Source organism: Hibiscus syriacus, unplaced genomic scaffold (genome assembly GCF_006381635.1).
Source record: "Hibiscus syriacus cultivar Baekdansim isolate YM2019G1 unplaced genomic scaffold, ASM638163v2 tig00110418_pilon, whole genome shotgun sequence".
NCBI classification, from domain to species: Eukaryota; Viridiplantae; Streptophyta; class Magnoliopsida; order Malvales; family Malvaceae; genus Hibiscus; species Hibiscus syriacus.
In genome coordinates, this window is record NW_024062730.1 from 1,014,742 (window position 1) to 1,036,491 (window position 21,750).

The following is a 21,750-nucleotide window of genomic DNA, read 5'->3' on the forward strand; positions in this document are numbered from 1 at the left end:
AGCTAGGGCAACTTAATCGATGTTGATGAAGTCCGGGAGTACCGATCCGACCACGACATCACAGCAGGAAGTATTCCGAATAATACCAGTACTGGCAAAAACATGGATGATTTGATCACTTTCAGGTGTTTACAAGGCAAAGGAGTTGAGGCTCATAATGAAAACTAGCAATTTATTTTGTTGTTTGCGACGCAAGGTACCGAAATCCATTTGCAAATATATATTCAATTATTTATGGATTTTGATGGTTTCACGTCCAGATATGTATCGGTCCGATTCGGGAATTTCAAGAAAAATAAAGAGTCGGAACAACATGATCTTACTAGCTGAGTTGCAGGTGCAAAATTGGTTTAGAGAATTGCCTCCATATGTTCCGGCAAAATCCAAGGCTTTAAAAAATATCTCCGGGTCTAGCAAAGCAAGTCCTAGAGGTGGAACCAATGTCAAGAGATATGGTTGAGGCTTCTTCTCACCGGCCGGAAGTTTCAGCACTGAAGTGATCGGAAAAAAATGAACATTTTCATAAGGCCGGCAATCTTGAAAAGAAACCAGGCAATCCGAGCATCATAACAAGATATCCTGTATCGAAATCAAGCAGTTTCATCGATACAATACATGCATATGCATATGCATATGTAGCCAGAAATATAAAGATGGCTCTCCAAAGACCTTCTAGACATGTAGAAAACGTTGCCGGTATCGGACACATGCCCATATCCAACATTACGTGAGATCAATGGTGAAGGAAAACTCACAATCAGCCAGGAAATCGGAAAGGCCCAAAATGAATCCAATATAAGATGTTGCAATGGCAAGAAGTGAGAACACCTCAACTATTGGCTGCAAATTCGTTTCAAAAACCAAAAATGGTGTCACTTAAAAACTCAATCTGATTCCATTCACCCTGAAAATTTCGACCCAAAATCCATTAAAGAACAAAGAACTTACTCCAACAACTCCGTTACTAGATTGCAATTGTTGCAATGGATCTATCATCTGATCTGAGATTCGAAATATATCCTAAAATAACACCATTCCACACAAGAAATAAACCAAGTGGAATTGCAGTTGCTAGAAAAATAGCAGTCCTGCAAAAAAAACAAAGATTCAAAGAGAACAAATGACAAACCTCGTACTTCCATGACCAAAAATTGATTGTAGAATTCGAGAGTTGCACGATTTCGAAACATTTGACAGCGAAAAGAAAATGAAGGGGAAGGGCAGGGGAATAAAAAGAGAGTTAGAGCTTAAATGGTAGGACCAGTCACCTTACTTTTGACATGTCTCCTTCAAGATTTGTGCAGAGAACTGGGACAACATTCTGAATCATGTAGATACAAAAGATGTTACAGCAACTTAATAAAATGTCAGATTTTGCTACCATAGAAACCGCTAATGAACTTGTATTACGGATTTCCGCAACTAACTGTTAAAGATCCTACCTGGTAAACAAATGACAGTGCAAATATTGGTATACTCATAGGAACAGCTGCAAAGTTGGCTTTCAGAAGAGCATCCCACTCTAGGCCTCCACTTGCAACAGACTAAGCCAGAAAAACAAGTAAAAACTAAGCAATATGAAAAGAAATACATTTGAAAGGAAAACAAACATCATTTTCTTAGTGGTATAATGCGAAAGAATCGACAGTAATCAATCAGATATACTTAAGAGCACACACAGATGAAAAAAAAGGCTTAAGCTATAAATATTGCAATTTAAACCATATTGTTAATAACAGTCGAGGAATTACCACAAGAGCAGTGAAAGAAGCAATGATTCCCAGTACAAGAACTCCGTTAACGGCACCGACAAAGCGCTGGCTATAATTGAAACACAAATCAAGGTTAATCTTAATTTGTTCATTCTAAAAGAAAGAGGGAAAAAAACATATCGAACACTTATAAATGAATAAAAAGAAGATGAACCATGTTGTAGCCTTTTATCAAATTAAATGTCATGTATTCAGAGATTCTATTCTGATTTCCTGTTTTAAAAATGTGTTTTAAACTGTTACTGTTTTGAAAAGATTTGTACCTTGTCACTGGTTTTGTGGGAACACACTAGACACCCTATTCTGATCTCCTAAACCTGATCCTCTGAATGTTTCCTCTAAACTGAAATTTTCTTGTATTTTACTTGAAAAAAATATTAGTGGAACTTCAGTTCCTCACGAAAACCTATGGACGTCTGAATCAAAAAGGAAAAATTTATGTTTTCTCATTTATCTGCGTGTCCTTCAGCATCACTTGGTAGTTATGTATTACTGAGTTTCCCAAAACTCATTCTTTTACTCTACATTTCAGGTTAAAAGAATTGATTTGAAGCAACTATCGACATATGTACCGGGAGTTCCTTTGGCTTGAATGAAGAGTATGATACAAGTGTAATTACAGGGCATGTAGATCACAGTTGACTTATTTTATTACTAAGTTTAGAACTTGTATGTATTAATAAATTATTTTATGATTTTACACATTTTAATAAAATTTTTAAATTTTTCAGGGATTTTCACCGTGACTCACTCCAGTAACTCTAATGTGACAACTCGAATCAGATCGTGTCACCCTCATCATTGAGAGTGTTACAAGACATCATTTAATGTCACATGCTCACTCTTTTCTATATGTGCGACATTTGGACACTCCCTCTCTCGTGGCTAAGTTAAACCAATTGTTAAATGCAAGTTAAAGATAGTGTAAAAATAATAAACCAATTATGCTTTAAGTAGAAAATAATAGAACTAAAATATTAAATACTTGAAAATATAATTTTATTAACTTGTAGAATACGTTACAAAGTGTGCCTAAAACATTTGAATTTTTAGATTTTAAGATACCTTGTCGAATAATCAATGTCTTCTATTTATAGTATTCTACTTTTTCGAGAGATGGTAGAGATTAATCTAATCATATAATTAATATTTAATTTCTAGATAAATCTATACAAACTTATAAATATGTTACACCTCCTAGTACTTTATACACATTTTCATGATAGACTAGCATTGAAGAATTCTCCACAAAATTTCGAATATTCCATAATCTTCTACTATATTTTAGAGCCTTCCAAAATATTCAGAAAAAAATGACATAGAAAATAAAATAATATATATGATCGTCATTAATTTTTAAAGATTTATGATCAAAATAAAAAATAACATAAAATTAGTGATAATATTACTAAAATAATTTGTTTGACGACTAAATAGAAGAAAAAGAAATAGTTTGGATTTTAAGGGTATAGTTTAAAATTTTAAATTTATTTTTTTAGTTATATTTGGTGTTAAAATATTAATAAAATATAACACATATATGAAAATAATAGTAAAATCATTTATATCATCGAGTGACCAAAAAATATAGTATCTAAAATTCAATTGTTAAATTTAAAAAATTAAAAATATAATGAGTGAAATAAGATAGAAAGTAAAGTTAAGTGAGTACATATATAATTTACCCTCTTTTTATTATTATCCTTTTTTTTGGCTTAATACAAAAATAAGTGTCTAATATATGCATCGGAAAATATTTTAGTCCTTAAAAAATTTTTCGTTAAAAATATATGTCTAAAGTTTTCTCTGTTACACTTTTATGTGCATACCGTTAAAAAAATATGGACGTTCATATTTTTTTAACGGCATGCGCTTAAAAGTGTAATGAAGAAAAACTTTAAGCATATATTTTTAGTGAAAAATTCTTTAGGTACTAAAAATTAATTTTGAGTATAATTTAGGAGCTTTATTTTTATATTGTAGACACCCGTTTTGTCCTGATTTATAAAAATATTTTATTTTATTATTTAGTTATTATTATTATTAATATTTATTATTATTATTATTATTTTGGCCCTCATTTCTAAAAAAAAACCTCCTACTCCACTACCCACTAAACCACTAAACACCTATACCTAACCCACTCACTCAACTCACCCCCAAATTTCGCTCCTCACATCTGCTTCCTCCTCTCGTGGCACCTATTAAATGTATGATATTTCCACTGGTTCGGGGGAGAACAAAGCAAAAAAACTTGAAGGGGTGCCCAGGTCGATTCTTATGCATTTTTTCACTTGATCTGTTCTCAAATCAAAGGCGATTTATTTCAATTTCTCTCTATTTTCTCATTTTCCTGGCTGCCAAACATCCGAAAATATTGACAATGCTTTCCATTTGCTCTCGAGCTACCACAGTTCCTAGATAAAATTTGGCCTTCGAGTCTCATTCAAACACCAACAATCCATGCTCTCTTTTAATTTTTCATCAAGTTTTGGTTCTCCAATCAACTTACGGAGCTCTAAAACAAAAGGAAACCGAAAGAAACTTTCGCCTCTGCTACTTCCATTGAAGCATATCCACAAGCATTTGGCGGCCATGGCAGAAAGTGGAACCAGATTATAGATGGAGGTGGTCGAGTCAGTAACCATGGTCGAAAAAAAATAAAAAGCAGGGGAACCACGGAGGCTACACCAAATAGTAAACCGAGATCGAAACGAGAGAACACAAAACCACGGTGAAAACACATAACATCATCGAGTATGTCGCTCGGCTCAGGGATTTCCCAAGTACCCAGAGACAAGAATGTTACAGCCTCGTAAGGCTGATGAAGAGTTTTTTGCCGTTCTTCGATGAGGTTCGGCTCCTTGGCGCTTGCATTTCTCCCAAAGGCGTTGCTACTTTGTCCAGATTGAAGAAAGTTCTTTGCTTGGCGAAAAAACTCTTGACAACTTGCAGTGTTGGTAGCAAGATTTTCCTGGCATTAGAGACTGAGGCAATGATGGTCAAATTCCACGTTGTTTACGAAAACTTATGCCAAGTTCTTGATGAGATGTTGTTCGATGAAATTGATGTTTCCGTGGAAGTAAATGAGCAGGTGGAAGCAATGTCTTGAAGGTGTTGGAATACATGCATATATGGTGGGGTTCCAAATGGACCTCACGTACTTGATAATGTTTTGGGTAAAAAAACCCTTTAAATTACATTCATGTAGGGACCATGTTTGCTTGACATGTATGGTAATGTGCAAGTAACATGTTTTTGGATTTTTAGGGATTAATCCTTGCTGAGATATTCCATCTTTGAACATCATCCATTTTGGTCCTTTTTATTAATTTATTTTTTCTTGTTCTTTCATTGGTTGTGTTCGATTTTTATTTTAACACTTTTTTTATTTTTTTATTTCGTTTTTTATTATTTTTTAGTTTTGTTACTCAATTTTATTTATCTTTATTTATTTATTTTATTTTTTATTTATTATTATTATATTAATATTTTTTTTATTTTTTTCATATATTTTTTTTTTACAATTTAACAATTTTTTTGACTTTTTAGGGGATTTTTTAATCAATCGAAGGTAAGTAATTTGAATCAAGTTTTTAAATTTCAATTTCAATTTTCGCAATTAAAGACAATCGATAAATTAATTGGTACCGAAAGGGCGGTTCAAGGGTGCCAATCCTTCCTTGACCGTAATCGACTCCCGAACCCGACACGTTTCTGGTACAACGCAGATCATGTAAGAAATAAGGTATCCGATCAACCTATCTCTTTTTTAAAATAAATGATCGGTGGCGACTCCAAATCATTTTTCTTAAGCCGAAGCTTAATTTCGGGGTCAAACCGAAAGACGGTTCCGACAGCTTGGCGACTCCGCTGAGGACAGGTAAGTGAGTCAAGCCAGAATTAATTTTCGGTTGTCTTTTTATGCGAAAATAGTAAATTTTAATTTTAATTTATTTATTCGATTCCAATTATTTATCTTTGATTATTTTTTCAAATAAATAGTTGTATTGCGTTTTTTCATTGATTTCAGATTTTCAAAGTTTCCATCTAAGGCTATAAACCCGAGCTCCAATCCCGTTTTAAGTGCAGGTGAAAGCGACGCCTTCGTGTGAATTTATTCACCGTATGGGCCTAGCAAGTAACCTTCAAGATTCATATACCTTATGTCTTCGTGTGAATTTATTCTCCGTATGGGCATAAGGGAATGTGTCTTCTCGAGTTTAACTTAGTCCACACAAGCCTGTGATGGGTTTAGGACTAAGGGTCAGGTAAGCCCAAGGGGGCACCGACAATGAGAACTTGGGTACCGTTTTAGAACCTAAATCGGGAGACTATGGAGAAATACAGTCCACCCCAAAACCTCATTTCCAAACCCTAGGCTTGTTTGATATTATTTCCTGCTTTACTTTATGTTCAAAGCATGCGAACTAGACAAATATGCGATTAGGATGTGTTTGAAATTAGCAGGCGGGATAGAGATCAAATCTGGGTAGAATAATAAGCATGTGGGGTAGGATTTTTCATTTTTATTATTGTTTTGATTTACATCACTAACTCTTTTTATTTTTTTGTTCTCTTTCATTTTGTTCTCATCATTTGCATCATTTAAAAGAGGGTTGTAATACAATAGATGAAAATGCAGAGGACAGTCTACAAGGTGACTATGTGTCATATTCAATCCAAAAGATGTGGTGCCCACAATTGAAGAGTATATCACTCTGCTTCATTATAAAGGACTCAGAATGAACCGGGTCTACATCAAGCATAATGAAAGTCTATCTTTGAAGAACTGACTGGCAAAGATTGCAGGGGCAAGACAAGGAGAATGTTACTGACCCGGACGCTCCTTTCAAAAACTACGAGAACAAGATGACGAAACTCTAGCCGAGCTAAATGCCATTGTTGAAGAGTTCAAGAAGCAAGCTTCGGATAGTTTCTATCGATGGAGGGCAGCAGAGAGTGGAAACCGAAGGTGCAGTCCTTCGAGACTTTTTTTGGGGCAAACAACTCGTCATTTGCACGGTTCATCCGAAGAAGCCAGAGCGGTACAACAAGTTATTCAACCGGTGACAAACGAAGGCAGAAGTCTAGTCAACATATCAGAAGATGTCAGGATATTTTTGTCTCTTAAAAGATAAAACACTTTTGTCTCCAATAAGGATTATTTCTAATAACAGACACATTTATTGGATCAATGCCTCAAAGATTGCATGCATCATGCATTCCTGCATATTTCGCATTACTTTTCACTTTTTTATTACATTCATATGTCTAATAAAAAATGAGAACATTTCAATCCTATGACATATAAGAAGCTTTACCAATAGTTGTTTGATGCACATGCTGTGTCACCATATCCAGATAAATCCATGAAGCCCCTGTACCCCAGGTAGTATGATGAGAATGCTCATTGCGAATATCATAGCGGTGTCCCAGGGTGCACTATCAAGAACTACTCCACATTCAAGAGAATCGTACAGAAAATACATAACAAGAATTGGATCTACTTTATTATCTTTATTATTTTTTAGTTTTTTTACTCAATTTTATTTATCTTTATTTATTTATCTATTTATTTATTTATTTATTTATTATTATATTAATATTTTTTATTTTTTTCATATTTATTTTTATTTTATAATCTAACAATTTTTTGACTTTTTAGGGGATTTTTTTAATTAATCGAAGGTAAGTAATTTGAATCAGGCTTTAAAATTTAAATTTAAATTTTCGCAATTAAAGATAACCGATAAATTAATTGGTACCGAAAAGGCGGTTCAATGGTGTTAATCCTTCATTGACCGTAATCAACTCCCGAACCCGATACGTTTCTGGTACAACGCAGATCAGGTAAGAAATAAGGTATCTGGTCAACCTATCTCTTTTTTAAAATAAATGATCGGTGGCGACTTCAAATCATTTTTCCTAAGTCGAAGCCCAATTTCGGGATCCAACCGAAATACGGTTCCGACATATATTAAGCTTTTTTTTTTGCTTAACACAAAAATAATTGCTTGAATTTTACCTCGAAAAACGTTTTAATGTCTAAAGAATTTTTCGCTAATATTATGTGCCTAAAGTTTCCATCAGAGCACTTTTAAGTGACTAAACGGTAACGACTGTTAAATTTGACCATTAAGTGACACGTGTCGAACTTGATAATTTTAAGAATTTATTTTAAAATTAAAAAAATTATTTAAAAAATTCTCCATGCTCAGCAGCAACCCCCTTTTCTTCCCCCTTTCCCCCTTCCATGGTTGTCGGTCAGTCATCCGTGACTATCACCGCCACTGTCGTTAGCACCGTCGTCAAATCTCGATCAAGCCCCCGTTGGTCTTTCACCGTAAGCTGCCACCGTTTTTCGTGAAAAACCATTTGAAGTTTCCACGAATTTTAAGCCACCATCATTATTTTTTGCTGACGCTGGCCGATTCCGACATTCATAAGCCTCGTTGTCATCGCCATTAGAATCATCGTGTAATTTTGCTCAAAACTCATCGTCTCTATCGCTCTATCGGTGCTCCTCTAGCATTCCTGGTAATGGGTTAAAATGAAAGATTTTAGTTTTTTAGAATTTTTTATAATTTCATTAAATTTTGGGGTTCTTTTGCAAATAAATTAAGATTTTTTAATTATTTTTATTAAAAATAATATTTGTATTATTAAAAAATTAAAAATATAACAGAGAAACTTAAAAGTATAACTAAAAAAACGTTAGATACTAATTTTTAACAACAACAAAAATTCTTTAGACACTAAGTAAAATTTACTTATTTTTACCTTAATTTTTGGTTTAAAAAATCAATAATGTGATTCCAACTCAACTTTTTAACCCCCATAACAATGCCACGTGCACTTCAACGGCTACAAAAATTCCAAAATAAGGTGCTTAGTAGCCGTTAGATTCTCGTTCAATCAAACGGCCACAGATTGGATTTCAAAATATTATACCGTTAGAGAGACGCGTCCCTTCAAAACACTGCTTATAAGGGGAACTGGGCTGCTGGATTAAAAAATTACAAACAAGAGTTAATTGAGACAACTAATTCGTAATGGCAAATTAAAAGATCCACTCAAAAACTGGAAAACAGCAAAGATCGACTCAAAGAAGGTTGTTTCATTTGCTTGTTTTTGTTCGTTTGGCAGTGACGAAAAGAGTTGTAGGGTGGCGACTAGAAGAGACCCAGAAGAGGAGGAGGCGCGAGGAAGTCGTCTTCGGGTGTTCCTTTCGTCTTTGTTTTCCAGCCTCGGCGGAGTTTTAAGCCAGGTCGTAGAAGAAGAAGGACCGGAGATGGCTTCTAGAGCGGTTGTTCCTCAGCATGAAAACAATGGTTGTTTTTTCAAAACTTGGTTCTTGATTTTTGCACTGATATCGGTTCTGTTCCGTTTGGTCCGAGGATTTTAATATATTTTTTTAGTTCCCTTTTGTTAAATATGGAATTGTTTGATCAGTTCCTGGAATTTTGAATGGAAAATATATCTAGGGAATTTGAGGAAAAAGGTGTTCGATAAAATGCGTGTTTCAGATAAAGAATGATTGTACAGACATAAAGTCAGATATAAGATTTATTATGAAACTTATTCATTGTTCTTTATTCTTGAAAATCTAACATTTGTTTATACTTTCTTTGTTTTCAGAAGAAGTGAAGCAGAAAAATGCAAGAGCAGAAGGAAGGAACCGAAGAGTTCTTCAAGACATTGGCAATTTATTGGATGAACGCGCACCACAAGGAAAGGTAGTTCCACTAAGCACTCATTCTTTTTCTCACTTTTAGTTGAAGATACTAATAGTTGCAAATATCACCAAAATCACTAATTTCTATTGGTTTTGCTTGCAGAAACCAATCACTGAAGGAGTTGTTCTTGTTACACAAGCCGTGAAAGGAGCCCAAAATAAGGCAGTTGACAAGGCTGACAAACCGAAACCCGAGGATGTGATAGTTATAAGCTCTGATGAAAAAAGTGAGAGAAGTAATCATGTTAGTAAAAAACAAATATCTTCAAGGAACCAAGTCAAAACCCTCACTTCAATCCTCTCTGCTCGAAGCAAGGTAGTGAGCCCAAGTGTAATTGCATTTTTTTTTCTTTCACTTGTGTTGTTGACTGCTTGTTGGTTGAAATTCAGGCCAAGCCCAAGTGTAATTGCATTTTTTTTCACTCATGTTGTTTACTGTTTGTTGGTTGAAATTCAGGCCGTTAGTGAATTTATCAATAGGCTTAATATTTCAATTGAGGACATTGATGGAGCAGATGCTGGTAATGAGTTGGCTGTCACGGAGTATGTTGATGATATCTACAAGTTCTACAAGCTGACAGAAGTAATATTCTTTCACTTTTTTCAATATTGATTTTTTTCCTACTTTATATGAATGTTAATATCAAATTTAATGCAGGATGAGGGCCGAGTACGTGACTATATGGATTTGCAGCCAGATCTCAATGCCAAGATGAGATCAATCCTTGTCGACTGGTTGATGGAAGTCCATCGCAAATTCGAGCTTATGCCAGAAACACTGTATCTTACCATGAATATTGTTGATCGATTTCTTTCGATGAAGGTTGTACAAAGAAAGGAACTGCAATTGGTAGGCATCAGTGCAATGCTCATAGCATGCAAGTATGAGGAGATTTGGGCACCAGAGGTACTTAATTTTTTGTGTCATTTGCATAACTGTGAGGCTTTGCTCTTTTTACTGATATTGTTTCTCTTACATTAATTTCAGGTCAATGACTTTGTTTTCATATCAGACAATGCTTATGCTAGAGAGAATGTTTTGGTCATGGAGAAAACAATCTTGGATAAGTTAGAATGGTACCTAACTGTTCCTACACCGTATGTGTTCCTCGTCCGGTTCATCAAAGCCTCTCTTCCATCAGATGATAAGGTAATAATCGAAAGCCCCAATATCCTTTTGGAATTAGTTATATACTAATTTGGTTTGTTTTCGGTGAAACCAAATGCAGATTGAGAATCTGGCATTTTACCTTGCTGAGCTTGGTCTTATGCAATATCCAACAGCAGTTGTGTATCGTCCGTCGATGTTAGCTGCTGCCGCGGTGTATGCCGCAAGATGCACCCTTGGGAAAATCCCTCTGTGGAGTGAAACTCTGATGCACCACACTGGCTACTCGGAAAACCAACTAATGTAGTCTCTCCCTCCCCTGTTCCTTTTTAATCTATGTATAACCATCTTCTGACATAAAGTGTGTGTGGCTGCAACAGGGATTGTGCAAAACTCTTGGTTAAATTCCACTCAACAGCTGCAGAAAGTAAACTCAAGGCATTGTATCGGAAATTCTCGAGTCTGGATTGCAATGCTGTGGCGCTTCTTGCACCAGCAAGAAGTCTTCTTGTACCAGATGATTTTTATGGCTAGTGGCTGTAATATTTCGAGTAATTTTCAAAGGGATGTTTCTTTTTTTATCCTTTTGATTTAGGATTCGATCATGATTCTTTTATGATCTTTTGAAGTAGGATACTTATTACCAAGTGTGGTGGTTAGTTTCGTTCTCTCATATCTAATGTAAACATTGTGTCTGACTTATTTTCATCAAAAAATCTGTGTGTTATTTCCAGCATTTTTGCCTTTTATTGAAGTTCCCAGAGAAAAAAAAAACGAATTTTCCCAGAAAACGAAAGTGTTCGAATAAAAAAATTTGGTTTCAATAAATAGAACGCCGCCTCTTTCATAACAAAACAACCCAGATCCAACAAAGTAGCGCTTTTTCGAAAATGGAGGTTAAAGTAGAAACCTTGGAGGAAGTGAGGGAGCTCAGGCTAGGTACCAACGTAGACCGCCTTCACTCGCCACCAACACCGCTTCAATTCCTCAGAGACTTTGTTTCTTAGAACAGGCCCTGCATAATCTCCAATGCCATCTCTCACTGGCCAGCTTTTCCCTTTGGCCCAATTCTTCTTACCTCTCCGCCGCCCTTTCCTCGTCCATTATCACTCCACCTCACCCCCTGACGGCCACGCCGTCGCCCTCGTCCCCCACCCGTCGGATCCTTCCCTCTGTTTCGTCTCCGCCCACGTCCAACCTACCCTTTTACCTCAAGCCATCGACCACATTTGCCGACCCCCAAAGGCATATTTACAGCAGCAAAACGACTGCTTCAGGACTGAGTACGGTGAGCTCGAGTCTGATTGCGATGGCCATATTCCGTGGGCTTCCGAGGCCTTAGGCTGCCTCCCGGAAGCCGTCAATCTCTGGATCGGAAACCATCTCTCGCAGACTTCTTTCCATAAAGACCATTACTAGAATCTCTACGCTGTAGTCTCCGGCGAGAAGCATTTTTTGCTTCTCCCACCGACCGACATTCACCGAATGTATATCAAGGAATACCCAGCAGCTCGATACTTGTATTCCCAGGTTTTTACTTGAAATTGGGTGCTTTAAATTACTACCAGAATTTGGAAACCCTGTTTTTTTTTTTTTTTTGCGAACGTTGTATTTGATTTACAGGAGAAAGGGGAGTTTCGATTAGATCTCGAAGAGCCGGAGAGATATATCCCTTGGTCTAGTGTGAATCCTTGCCCTGTAAAGGGGAGTCTGAAGCACGAGAGCTTGAAATTCCCATTTTATTTTAAAGGGCCTAAGCCATTTGAGGTTACTGTCAAAGCTGGAGAAGCTCTTTACTTGTGAGTCTTCCTTCTCCACTTATGATCCTTTAGAACTGATCATGTTAGAATCATTTTTAAGAACAATTTGCACATAAGTGTAAAGCTTAGATCAATTGGAGTGATTCAGTATGCTAACTAATGAAACAATATGCATTTGTGCATTATTTCCCGAATCCGGGTTTCATTGTTTACAATGATAATGTGTATGGTTATTAAGAATTCTGGTTTTCATACCATGTTCAGAGGCTTTATGTGGATAATAATCCCGATGTTTTGTCAGTGTGGTGTAGGGAGTATGTGGTTTCATCATGTTAGTCAGAGTCCAGGAGATGAGGGATGCACGATTGCTGTAAATTACTGCGAGGATTAAGTGATTTCTTTGCTTCCTTGTTTGTTTTGATTTTTCAGAAGTTGAAGTGTGCAGGTTTTTATTTGCAGTCAAGTATGCATACTTCAACTTCTTGCAGTCACTTCCTTGCCGATCTATCAATGCTCCGGCGACACCAGAGAGCGAATGTGAGCAGGAGTTGGGACCTCATGCTTCTTCCAACCAATTAAACAGTAGATTCTCTGATGATGAATCTGCGACAACCAATGTGAAGATTGATAAAGACCGCTACAATGTTTACCTACTGACATTTCGTTCGCAAAGGTTCTGTTTACGTCTGTTTCTTTTGAGGCAGCGAATGCAAGAAAACCGCAACGACTGTGATGCTGCTTCCGGTCGTCCACAATGACACGACACCCAAAATTTTCGTGGTCTCAAGAGAGCTACCGTGTGCTACCTGAAAATGGTGGCAACACTAGAGATTCTTTGAAACATTTTTGATGTGGTGTTTGAATCTTGATGTTCTAAATAGAACATGGTTGTAGATCATGAAACTCAGGTTCATATGCTCAAGTTAAATTTGGACTTTGTTTGTGAAATACCATTGACTATATTTTTCTATTATTTACTGATTTTTAAATTTTGTGCGTAAACCTTTCTCAACGGACCTTATGTTGGGCAGATGATAGGAATATATATTAATACAAATCTAGAGGAAACCCAGTTTCATTACTTTTCGAATTTCAATATTTTTTTTTTCTAAAAATACTTAAACTGCCTTGATTTCATTAGTAAATAATGGGTAAATTATACCAAAAACACTTGGATGTAGAAGAATTTAATTTGATAATCGGTTTTATAATTTTGTCGATAAACCACGTGTCAATACATATATTTTAGGAAAGAATCGATGTGATACAAATTTGATATAATTATAAATTTTTATTAATTAGATCCTAATTTTAGTTTAATTTAATAAATTTAATACTCTAATTAAATGATGAGATTAAAATTTCACATAATTCGTAATCACAAGTCTAAAGATATATTCGGATTTTAATGATAAATTTGAATTTCTTTAAAATTTATCCTGAACTTGTTTCTTATGAAATATTATTATAGTTGTAAGTAGTTATTATTAATACATTATTAATAAAAATTATTTTTCAAGTACGCTAGAAGACAAAGCGATTTCTACGCTTAAGCTTAGAATTTTAAAAACCACTTTTGCATGGACCCGCGGGAGAATGATAAAAGAGGGAATGACCCATCCATCAATTATTGTTCTTTTAGAATCAAATGAGTTAGAAAATTGTGGCAAACTACAGCTTTGCAGGCCCAATAAAAACCACTTTTTCATCCACCAATGCTGCAATATTTGTGTCTTAAATTCAACCCGTGTACGGCACTGGCATGTGGATTGAAAATAAACTCCAAATCTATGAATGAAGAAAAACTAAAGGTTTGGAATTTAAGGACCTTCTCCAAGGCTTTTGTTAAAAGATGATGGCCCCTACACTGCCAAACCATTCAATAGCCTACTGCTCACATGGATCTGGCAAGCATGTAAATGAAAAAAGGAAATGTCAAAGGCTCACACTTAAGAAAATGTGATGATCATGTGCTAATGGTTGCTCGATCGATACCTATCGCAAAAGCTCTCTTCGGGTTGGCAGATGACAATGAGAAGACCGGTTTCAGATGTGGACTAAAAGGGTACTGCTAATCAATCTCAAAAAATAAGTACCAAAGATCAATTCCCCAGTATTTTGACTAGGCAATATTTAGAAATTAGTCACAAAGTAGACACGCTGCATATTTCGTACCTATATGAAAACTTCTTTCAAAGTAAATTAAGGATTCTCGAAAATAAACTAAAATCTCAAACCACTAAGTAACAAAAAAATGTAATCTAATTCATTCTCCTGATTAGCTCATTGATGAAATTCTCACGGTTTCCAGCATCTCCTCCTTCAACATAGTGGTTTCTCTTCTTCTTCAGACCTCTCAATGGTGCCTTTAGCTGAAATGGCCAGAGGAAGTTGTTGCCCTCCTTAAAATGAGGCCCCACAGTCATGATCTCATGGATAAGATCTTCCACACAGATGATGCCGAATTTGCCCAAAGCCTGAAAACAATACAAAAATCATAGCGCTTAATAAATGTTTGGTGCCAACATGAAACTAAACTCTGTAAGTGAAACGTTACAGACCTGCTCAACGATTGCATTTCTCTGCTTGTTCAACTTCCCAAAACCTCTTTTGTAAATCAGTTCCCTCACACTCTTGAGATTAGGGTACCTAGATGCATGCATCAGTGAGAAATAAGTCACGGAAAGTATAATAAAACTATTAAAACAACAACAAGGAAGCAGGGAAACCAAAAGATACCCGTAAGTCACATATGGTTCGAGCAGGTGAAGCGTGTTCATTGTTGCCTTGTTTACTTTGAGAAAAACACCATTGGAAATCTGGAATCCATTGATGCAGACGCCACAATTTAGATTTTATTTGCAAATTTGAAGAAACTAACGATGGTTTCTAATAAACTAACAGCATTATCCCTAAAGTGTTAGAAAGAGTCATTTTTAACATGATCAGGCAGCATCAAACTAAAACATACAAGTTTGACAACAACTTTCCATCACTAAGAAGCTAGACCTAGGACATTAATTTCGGTTTTGAGTTAAAGTATGAAATCGAACAAACCACCTAAAATTTCAACAACTTAAAACTATAAAGAGAAAAAGATACTTCCATTAAATTTGGTTTTTTTCAAACAAATCAAAGCATATTAACGGGCAAGGTTATTTCGTTAAGATATCATTGTAAGAAACCTGTCTCATAACAGGGAATTCGCTTCATGCATAACACACATAAAAGAAAAGTGGGGAACCGATTCTCATAACAGGGAACTTTAGTTTTGGAAAAGATAAGGTAAGAAACCTGTCTCAAACGCAAGAGCTGCAAGATCTTTCTTGTCCTGCATTAATACTGAAAGCATATACATTCACAGAATGTTACCATAATTTAGATTCTTAAATAAATGAGATGTCACAATAATCAAAAACCCTCGGATTCAAATGATAAACAAAAGCTTAGCTTCTGGGTCAACATAAAACCTCCTTTCAACTTTGCTTCTCGCTTCAATTGAATCAACTCCTTTTCCTAACGATTACACGCCACAAAATACAAGTTAAGACTCTTTACCATTTGATTAAAAAAAGTACAGAAATTCTGAACAGAACAGAACAGAACATATACCTGAGCCTCATACGCCTTTGCGTAGTGCTTATCCCTAGAGAAAAAAAAGCTCGAGGTTCTCAACTTTCTTCTTCTTTGCAGCTTCAAGCTCCTGCCTTTTGGCAAGCTCCCATTCTTCATTTCTCTTATTCTTCTTCAGGAGTGACTCGGGAATCGCAGTCTTAACTTCCTCACCCATCTCTAACCAAAATTATGTCAAAACAAAACCAATCAGGATACAAGTTCCAGATATTTAATAATCCTTGAATAAAGCACATTCCACTTTTTTGAGCTTATGTTAGCTTAACAAAATTTGTTACTGACTAAATGACTACAGAATGTAATGAATGATCCATGTTTCTTTTCAAATAAGCAATTATATAAAGTGGAGATCAAAATTCAAAAGAAAAGAAACGATAATCAGTGGAAATACAGATTTCTTACCTTAGTTGGATGCGGCCGATGGGGAAGTTTTTAGGGTTTATGCAAAAAGGATGAGAAAAAAGAGCGAAGAAAGTGAAGCTGGAAACATTAAATAGGGTTTTGTGAGGTTTTTGATGATTAGACGAACGGCTGGGATTCCTTTTCCCAACTTTCAGGACCAACTCGGATCGAGTTTAGCTCAGATATATCCGAAAGAGGCCCAAAACAAGGATTCGAGAATTCAGGATTTTGAACCCGACGTGAATCGAACACGCAACCTTCTGATCTGGAGTCAGACGCGCTACCATTGCGCACGGATCCGGTTGGTTGTAAGGCCTAATACAATTTTTTATTTTTAGTCTAAACAATAATCACATCCTTTGACTAAATAATCTTAGAATATATTTTAAATCACGTCAAGTTCGATTATATATAATTTTGAGATTAAGAAAATGAACCCAAAGTGAGGAGAGATAATTTGCTTTGTATCATACTCAAGGAATCACACTATGAAAAAGATTTAAATAGCTTCTATAATATGACATTGCTCTCCAAATAAACCAAAAATACCTCCTTATTCAAGTTACAAAAATATTGCTACTCATACATCATGGCAATATTTTTTGAACAAAACAAATAAGAACCTTATTAAAACCCCATTCTAAACCTAACAAAGGGAAAAGAGAAAAGAGTGCCCAATAACCATATATCAAAATTCAATACATTAGACAAAACGCACTGAAATTTTCTAGATAAACCGAGTCAAAAAAACAAAGAACCACTAGTTCTAATTGCCCAACTAGCTAACTTGCAATAATATTACAAGAACGAGGAGCAAAGGGAATATGGAATTTAGGCTTAGATTCGAAAATAACACGAGCTTCCCTGACAAAAAGACCAAGCGTAGAAATGTCATGTGTGAGCCTAGTGATCTTGTACACGAACATTAACGAATCAGTTTCAAATTGAACATCCTACCCTTTATCACATGTAAGTCGTAAAACAAGAAGCGCAGGAAATTCCGCAAATCCAGCTTCAAAGCAACCAATAAAGATCGCCAATAACATGACCTTTCTAATCACGAGCTATAACACCAACAGTAACAATACGACGAATATCATCAAAGGTCCCACCCGTATTAACTTTAATCACTCCACAACCGATAATCACCTCTGGAATCATACCTCCAATGGTCCTCCCATGAATACTCTGCACATCCTTCTCCTTTGCAGTCAAACTCAAGTACTATTGGTAAAGAATTCTTGCATTCGTAACCAAAATCCAAGGTGTCAGCAACTTGTTATTATGAACAAATGAATTTTTGTTATTACAGATATTCCATAAAATAACCAATAAAACAACAAATTCATCATATTCAAGAAAAGATAATGACTCCTCCAACCAAACCAAAGGATAATTACAGTACTAAGAGCAACACTAGCAGTAATATCAGCAAGATGAAGGATCTCTTGAGTTCGAGGACAAAAACGAACCGTATGAAACGTTATTTCTTCAGTAGTAGAACACATCAAACAAATTCCATTTGCCAACCAACAACTTTGAGTCTACTACCCACCGACAAGGCGTTACGAGCTACATGCCATGCAAAAATACGAAAATTTTGGAAGCAACTGAATCTTTGCAATGACAGACCAAATCTTAGACTGACGCTCAGTATTATGGGTACTATGTCGCAACCAGATCGCACAAAATACATGCTATCCAAACTTTGGTCATAATTCAAAAACACTCTTTAAGGTCAACTGGGTTCAATCCAAGTCCAAATCTACTCAAACTTGGGTTAAAACTTCCTACAAGCTATGGGATTGATTTAAAACTCAATTCGGATTAGCCTGGAACTCCTAACCTATAATTTGGAGCATTGCATCATCAGTCTAGATATACTAAAAGAAGATATGGTGGGTGAGGTGGTGGGCGACCGCGCATTCAATGTCCATTGTGCAGTAAAATTGGGCATCTGGTCGATAGATGTTACCATTATTATGATAAAACGTTTTATATTGTCTGCTAATAATGGTCCGTCTCAATACACAAGAGATTCGGCTCGGGTGAATTACACGTATGACAATTCTGGTTGTGAATGTTGCTAGAGTGGTGTTTGTGGTCAATCGCAAACTGAGGCTTCTCAAACTCATCTTGCATCGACTTCCAATCTGTTGAGAAAACCCTAACGAACACAGTGTATGAACATCATTTAATAAAATGAATAAGGTTGTATCACAATCGCTTGAACACAGAAGTACAAAGCACGTGTTTATATAACAAGGTCTAACCCTAACTGCCATATGCTAAAGCCTAACAATACCAGCTACTCCTCTAACTGCACAAACTGACTCCACGTCACATGAGCTACATCACTTAACACATGACATTCATACTGAAAAACATTCGCATCATGTTACCATTTAGAATAGATTTACATGCCAATGTAATGTCACAATAATTTCGAAATGATCTCTTTAAAAAAATGAATTTCTAAATGATAAATAGGAGCTTAGCTTCTGGATCCATGCAGGAACCTCCTTTCAAATTTGCCTCCTGAATGAATTAGCTATTTTTCCTAACGATTTACATGGCGATTTTTCCAAAAAAATCATCCAGACATTATTTTTTAACCTGTCAGACACCTTTTCAACTTTTTTTATCGATCTAACACCTTTTTACAAGACGTGTCCCTGCAACGCGTTTTACGTTGATCTGACGTCATGTGAGGTAAGGCGCCCCCTACAACATGTCTTGTGAAAAGTGTAAAAAAAATTCGGGTGTTAGTTCTGTAAATATTTTTAAAATTGTATCTAATATGTAATTAATTTCTATTATGTGATATTTGTGTAAAAGTAACTTTATTTATTTATTTTTTGTGTGTGAAAAAAAACTTCTACATTAAAATCTTTAAATATTATTTTACAAATTATTTTATAACTCGACAAATTTTAATTTTTACATGAAATTACACAATACGTATAATCTATTATAGGAAAACTTTGAGGGTAAGTATTTTAAAATATGAATAATTTTATAAAAAATTTATAACTAGTATTTCTTTTACAAAATGATGATGATGATAATAATAAATATTTTATAATTTAAAAAATTATAAATTTCATATATATTTTAAAAAATTATGACTTTTAAAATTAATTGTTTAAAAATATATAAAATATTAAAATAAACTTTTAATTACAATTGACATTTGGAATAAAAGTCACTTTACTTTTGATTTTTCTGTGTGCACGTGAGTAAATATATTCAACAGAAAAGAATTGAAAAAGAAAGGAACTCATACGAGGGAGAAAATGATGAGACAAACAATTTTTGTAAAGATTGAGCAGAAAATATCAACTATTTGATAGGATGTTTATTCGTGGTACAATTGAGTTGATATTTAGACATCAGTTAAACAAATTTGAGTTATTGACTTTGTATGATCGAATTTTCATTCGATTACTGTAGCTTTACACACCTACGACTGTTTAATAATCATAAACTTGACTTTAGGTCTCGAGAATATAGTATTTTAAGATTAATTGTTTAAAAATATAAAAAATATTAAAAATAAAATTTTAATTATAATTGAGAGATCAAATGAATTATTATTCATTAATTATTATTTTTTAACAACAGTTAATAATGTTTATTCATTTTTAATAAAATTAAAATATAATATTTATTTATATTTTTTAAAATTAATATTAGAAAGAATATTTTAAATAAAGAGGTGATATTTTTTAGCTTTACACTATATTTTTATTGAATTTTATTCACTTTTAATTCTTTTTTTATGTATTTTTAATTATTTTTAAAAAAATGAATAATAATTTATTTGATCTCTCAATTATAATTAAAAGTTTATTTTAATAATTTATATTTTTAAACAATTAATTTTAAAAGTCAATAAACATTATTTATCACATAAAAAATAAATAGATAAAGTTGACATTTTTACATAAATATCATTCTAACAAAAATTAATTATATATTAAACATCATTTAAAAATATTTACAAAATTAACATTCAAATTTTTTTTATACGTTTCACAATACGCGTTGCAAGGGACACGCCTTACCTTACGTGGCAAGTGGTGTAGGGGTCACGTCTTACTGCAAAGTGTGTTAGATCGATAAAAAGAAATTGAAAGGTGTTACAAGTAAAAAAAAAAAGTATGTCAGAGTGATTTTTTAGAAAAATCACCCGATTACATGCCATACATATAAAGTCATGAACTTATAAGATTTTTCTAAGATAATTATTAACGTAAATCCAGAAAGAACAGCAAATTTTACCTTATCCTCAGACTCCTTTGCATACTGCTCAGCTCAGTAAATGAGCTTGCGGTTCTTCATTCCTCTGGTTCTTCTTCAAGGGTGACTAAGGAATCGCAGTCTTAACTTCCTCACTCATCTCGGATTAAAATTATATCAAGCCAAAGCCAATCAGGAAACTGATTCCAGCTATCGTAGAGTCCTTCCTAGAACAAAACCCATTTCATTTGATTGCGTTTGTGTTAATTTGGCATAATAAAGCTAATTGCTGAGTAAAGCCTGCACAATTTACGTTAGAAGGAATACCCATTTGGTTCAAATAAGCAATTATACAAGGCGCTAGAGATTAAGTAAGAGCTAAAGAATTGGTAAAACATAAATATTGTATTTCTTTTTTGGCAGAACTGGAAGAAGATTCTAGGTTTCTACAAAAAATAAAAAAGGAAGAAGCAATAGGCTTTGGAAAAAAAATTGAACCCAACGTGAATCGAACACGCAACCTTCTGATCTGGAGTCAGACGCGCTACCATTGCGCCACGGATCCGAGTTGAATCACCGAACTCATACTTAGTTTATATAGAGAATAACTCAATTCCTAAGAGAGTGTTCATAATAGTAAAAGGCCATATGTTTCATTCATCCAAGATTTTTAAAATTTAGGTAAATTAATCTTTTATATGATTAATTAAGATTGATAAAAAAAAAGTATATATAGTGGTGTGTCTGTTAGTAGAAGTTTATGATACGTATTTTGTTATAAATGTCTTGTCATCGGAGAAAATGTGTTATTAATCAAGAACACGCAACCTTCTGATCTGGAGTCAGACGCGCTACCATTGCGCCACGGATCCGAGTTGAATCACTGAACTCATACTTAGTTTATATACAGAATAACTCAATTCCTAAAGAGTGTTCATAATAGTAAAAGGCCATATATGTTTCATTCATCCAAGATTTTTAAAATTTTAGGTAAATTATATCTTTTATATGATTAATTAAGAGATTGATAAAAAAAAAAGTATATAGTGGTGTGTTCTGTTAGTAGAAGTTTATTGATTACGTATTTTGTTATAA

General features: G+C 34.5%; 2 protein-coding genes, 2 non-coding genes and 2 pseudogenes across 4 annotated transcripts; 2 read left to right on the plus strand and 4 right to left on the minus strand.

The window, feature by feature from the left end:
• Positions 1-723: 723 nt before the first annotated feature.
• Positions 724-4,420, minus strand: LOC120124427 (tryptophan-specific transport protein-like). Its single transcript, XM_039143107.1, is given in 8 exon segments — positions 724-840; positions 949-1,005; positions 1,007-1,088; positions 1,269-1,321; positions 1,443-1,544; positions 1,752-1,865; positions 1,927-1,985; positions 4,285-4,420. Coding segments are annotated over 8 exon segments (720 nt in total).
• Positions 4,421-8,818: 4,398 nt separating this feature from the next.
• Positions 8,819-11,202, plus strand: LOC120124385 (G2/mitotic-specific cyclin S13-7-like). The gene is made up of 8 exons (XM_039143087.1): positions 8,819-9,106; positions 9,414-9,511; positions 9,614-9,826; positions 9,968-10,093; positions 10,169-10,417; positions 10,499-10,660; positions 10,740-10,921; positions 10,999-11,202. The coding sequence occupies exons 1-8, from the start codon at positions 9,067-9,069 to the stop codon at positions 11,150-11,152; spliced, it is 1,224 nt and encodes a 407-aa protein (XP_038999018.1). The 5' UTR covers positions 8,819-9,066; the 3' UTR covers positions 11,153-11,202.
• Positions 11,203-11,437: 235 nt separating this feature from the next.
• Positions 11,438-13,136, plus strand: LOC120124428 (annotated as a pseudogene).
• Positions 13,137-14,500: 1,364 nt separating this feature from the next.
• On the minus strand, positions 14,501-16,505 carry LOC120124326 (annotated as a pseudogene).
• Positions 16,506-16,642: 137 nt separating this feature from the next.
• TRNAW-CCA lies at positions 16,643-16,713 on the minus strand. The gene has a single exon. It is a non-coding gene; the product is annotated as a tRNA-Trp (tRNA).
• Positions 16,714-21,148: 4,435 nt separating this feature from the next.
• On the minus strand, positions 21,149-21,220 carry TRNAW-CCA. The gene has a single exon. It is a non-coding gene; the product is annotated as a tRNA-Trp (tRNA).
• Between the last annotated feature and the right edge of the window lie 530 nt (positions 21,221-21,750).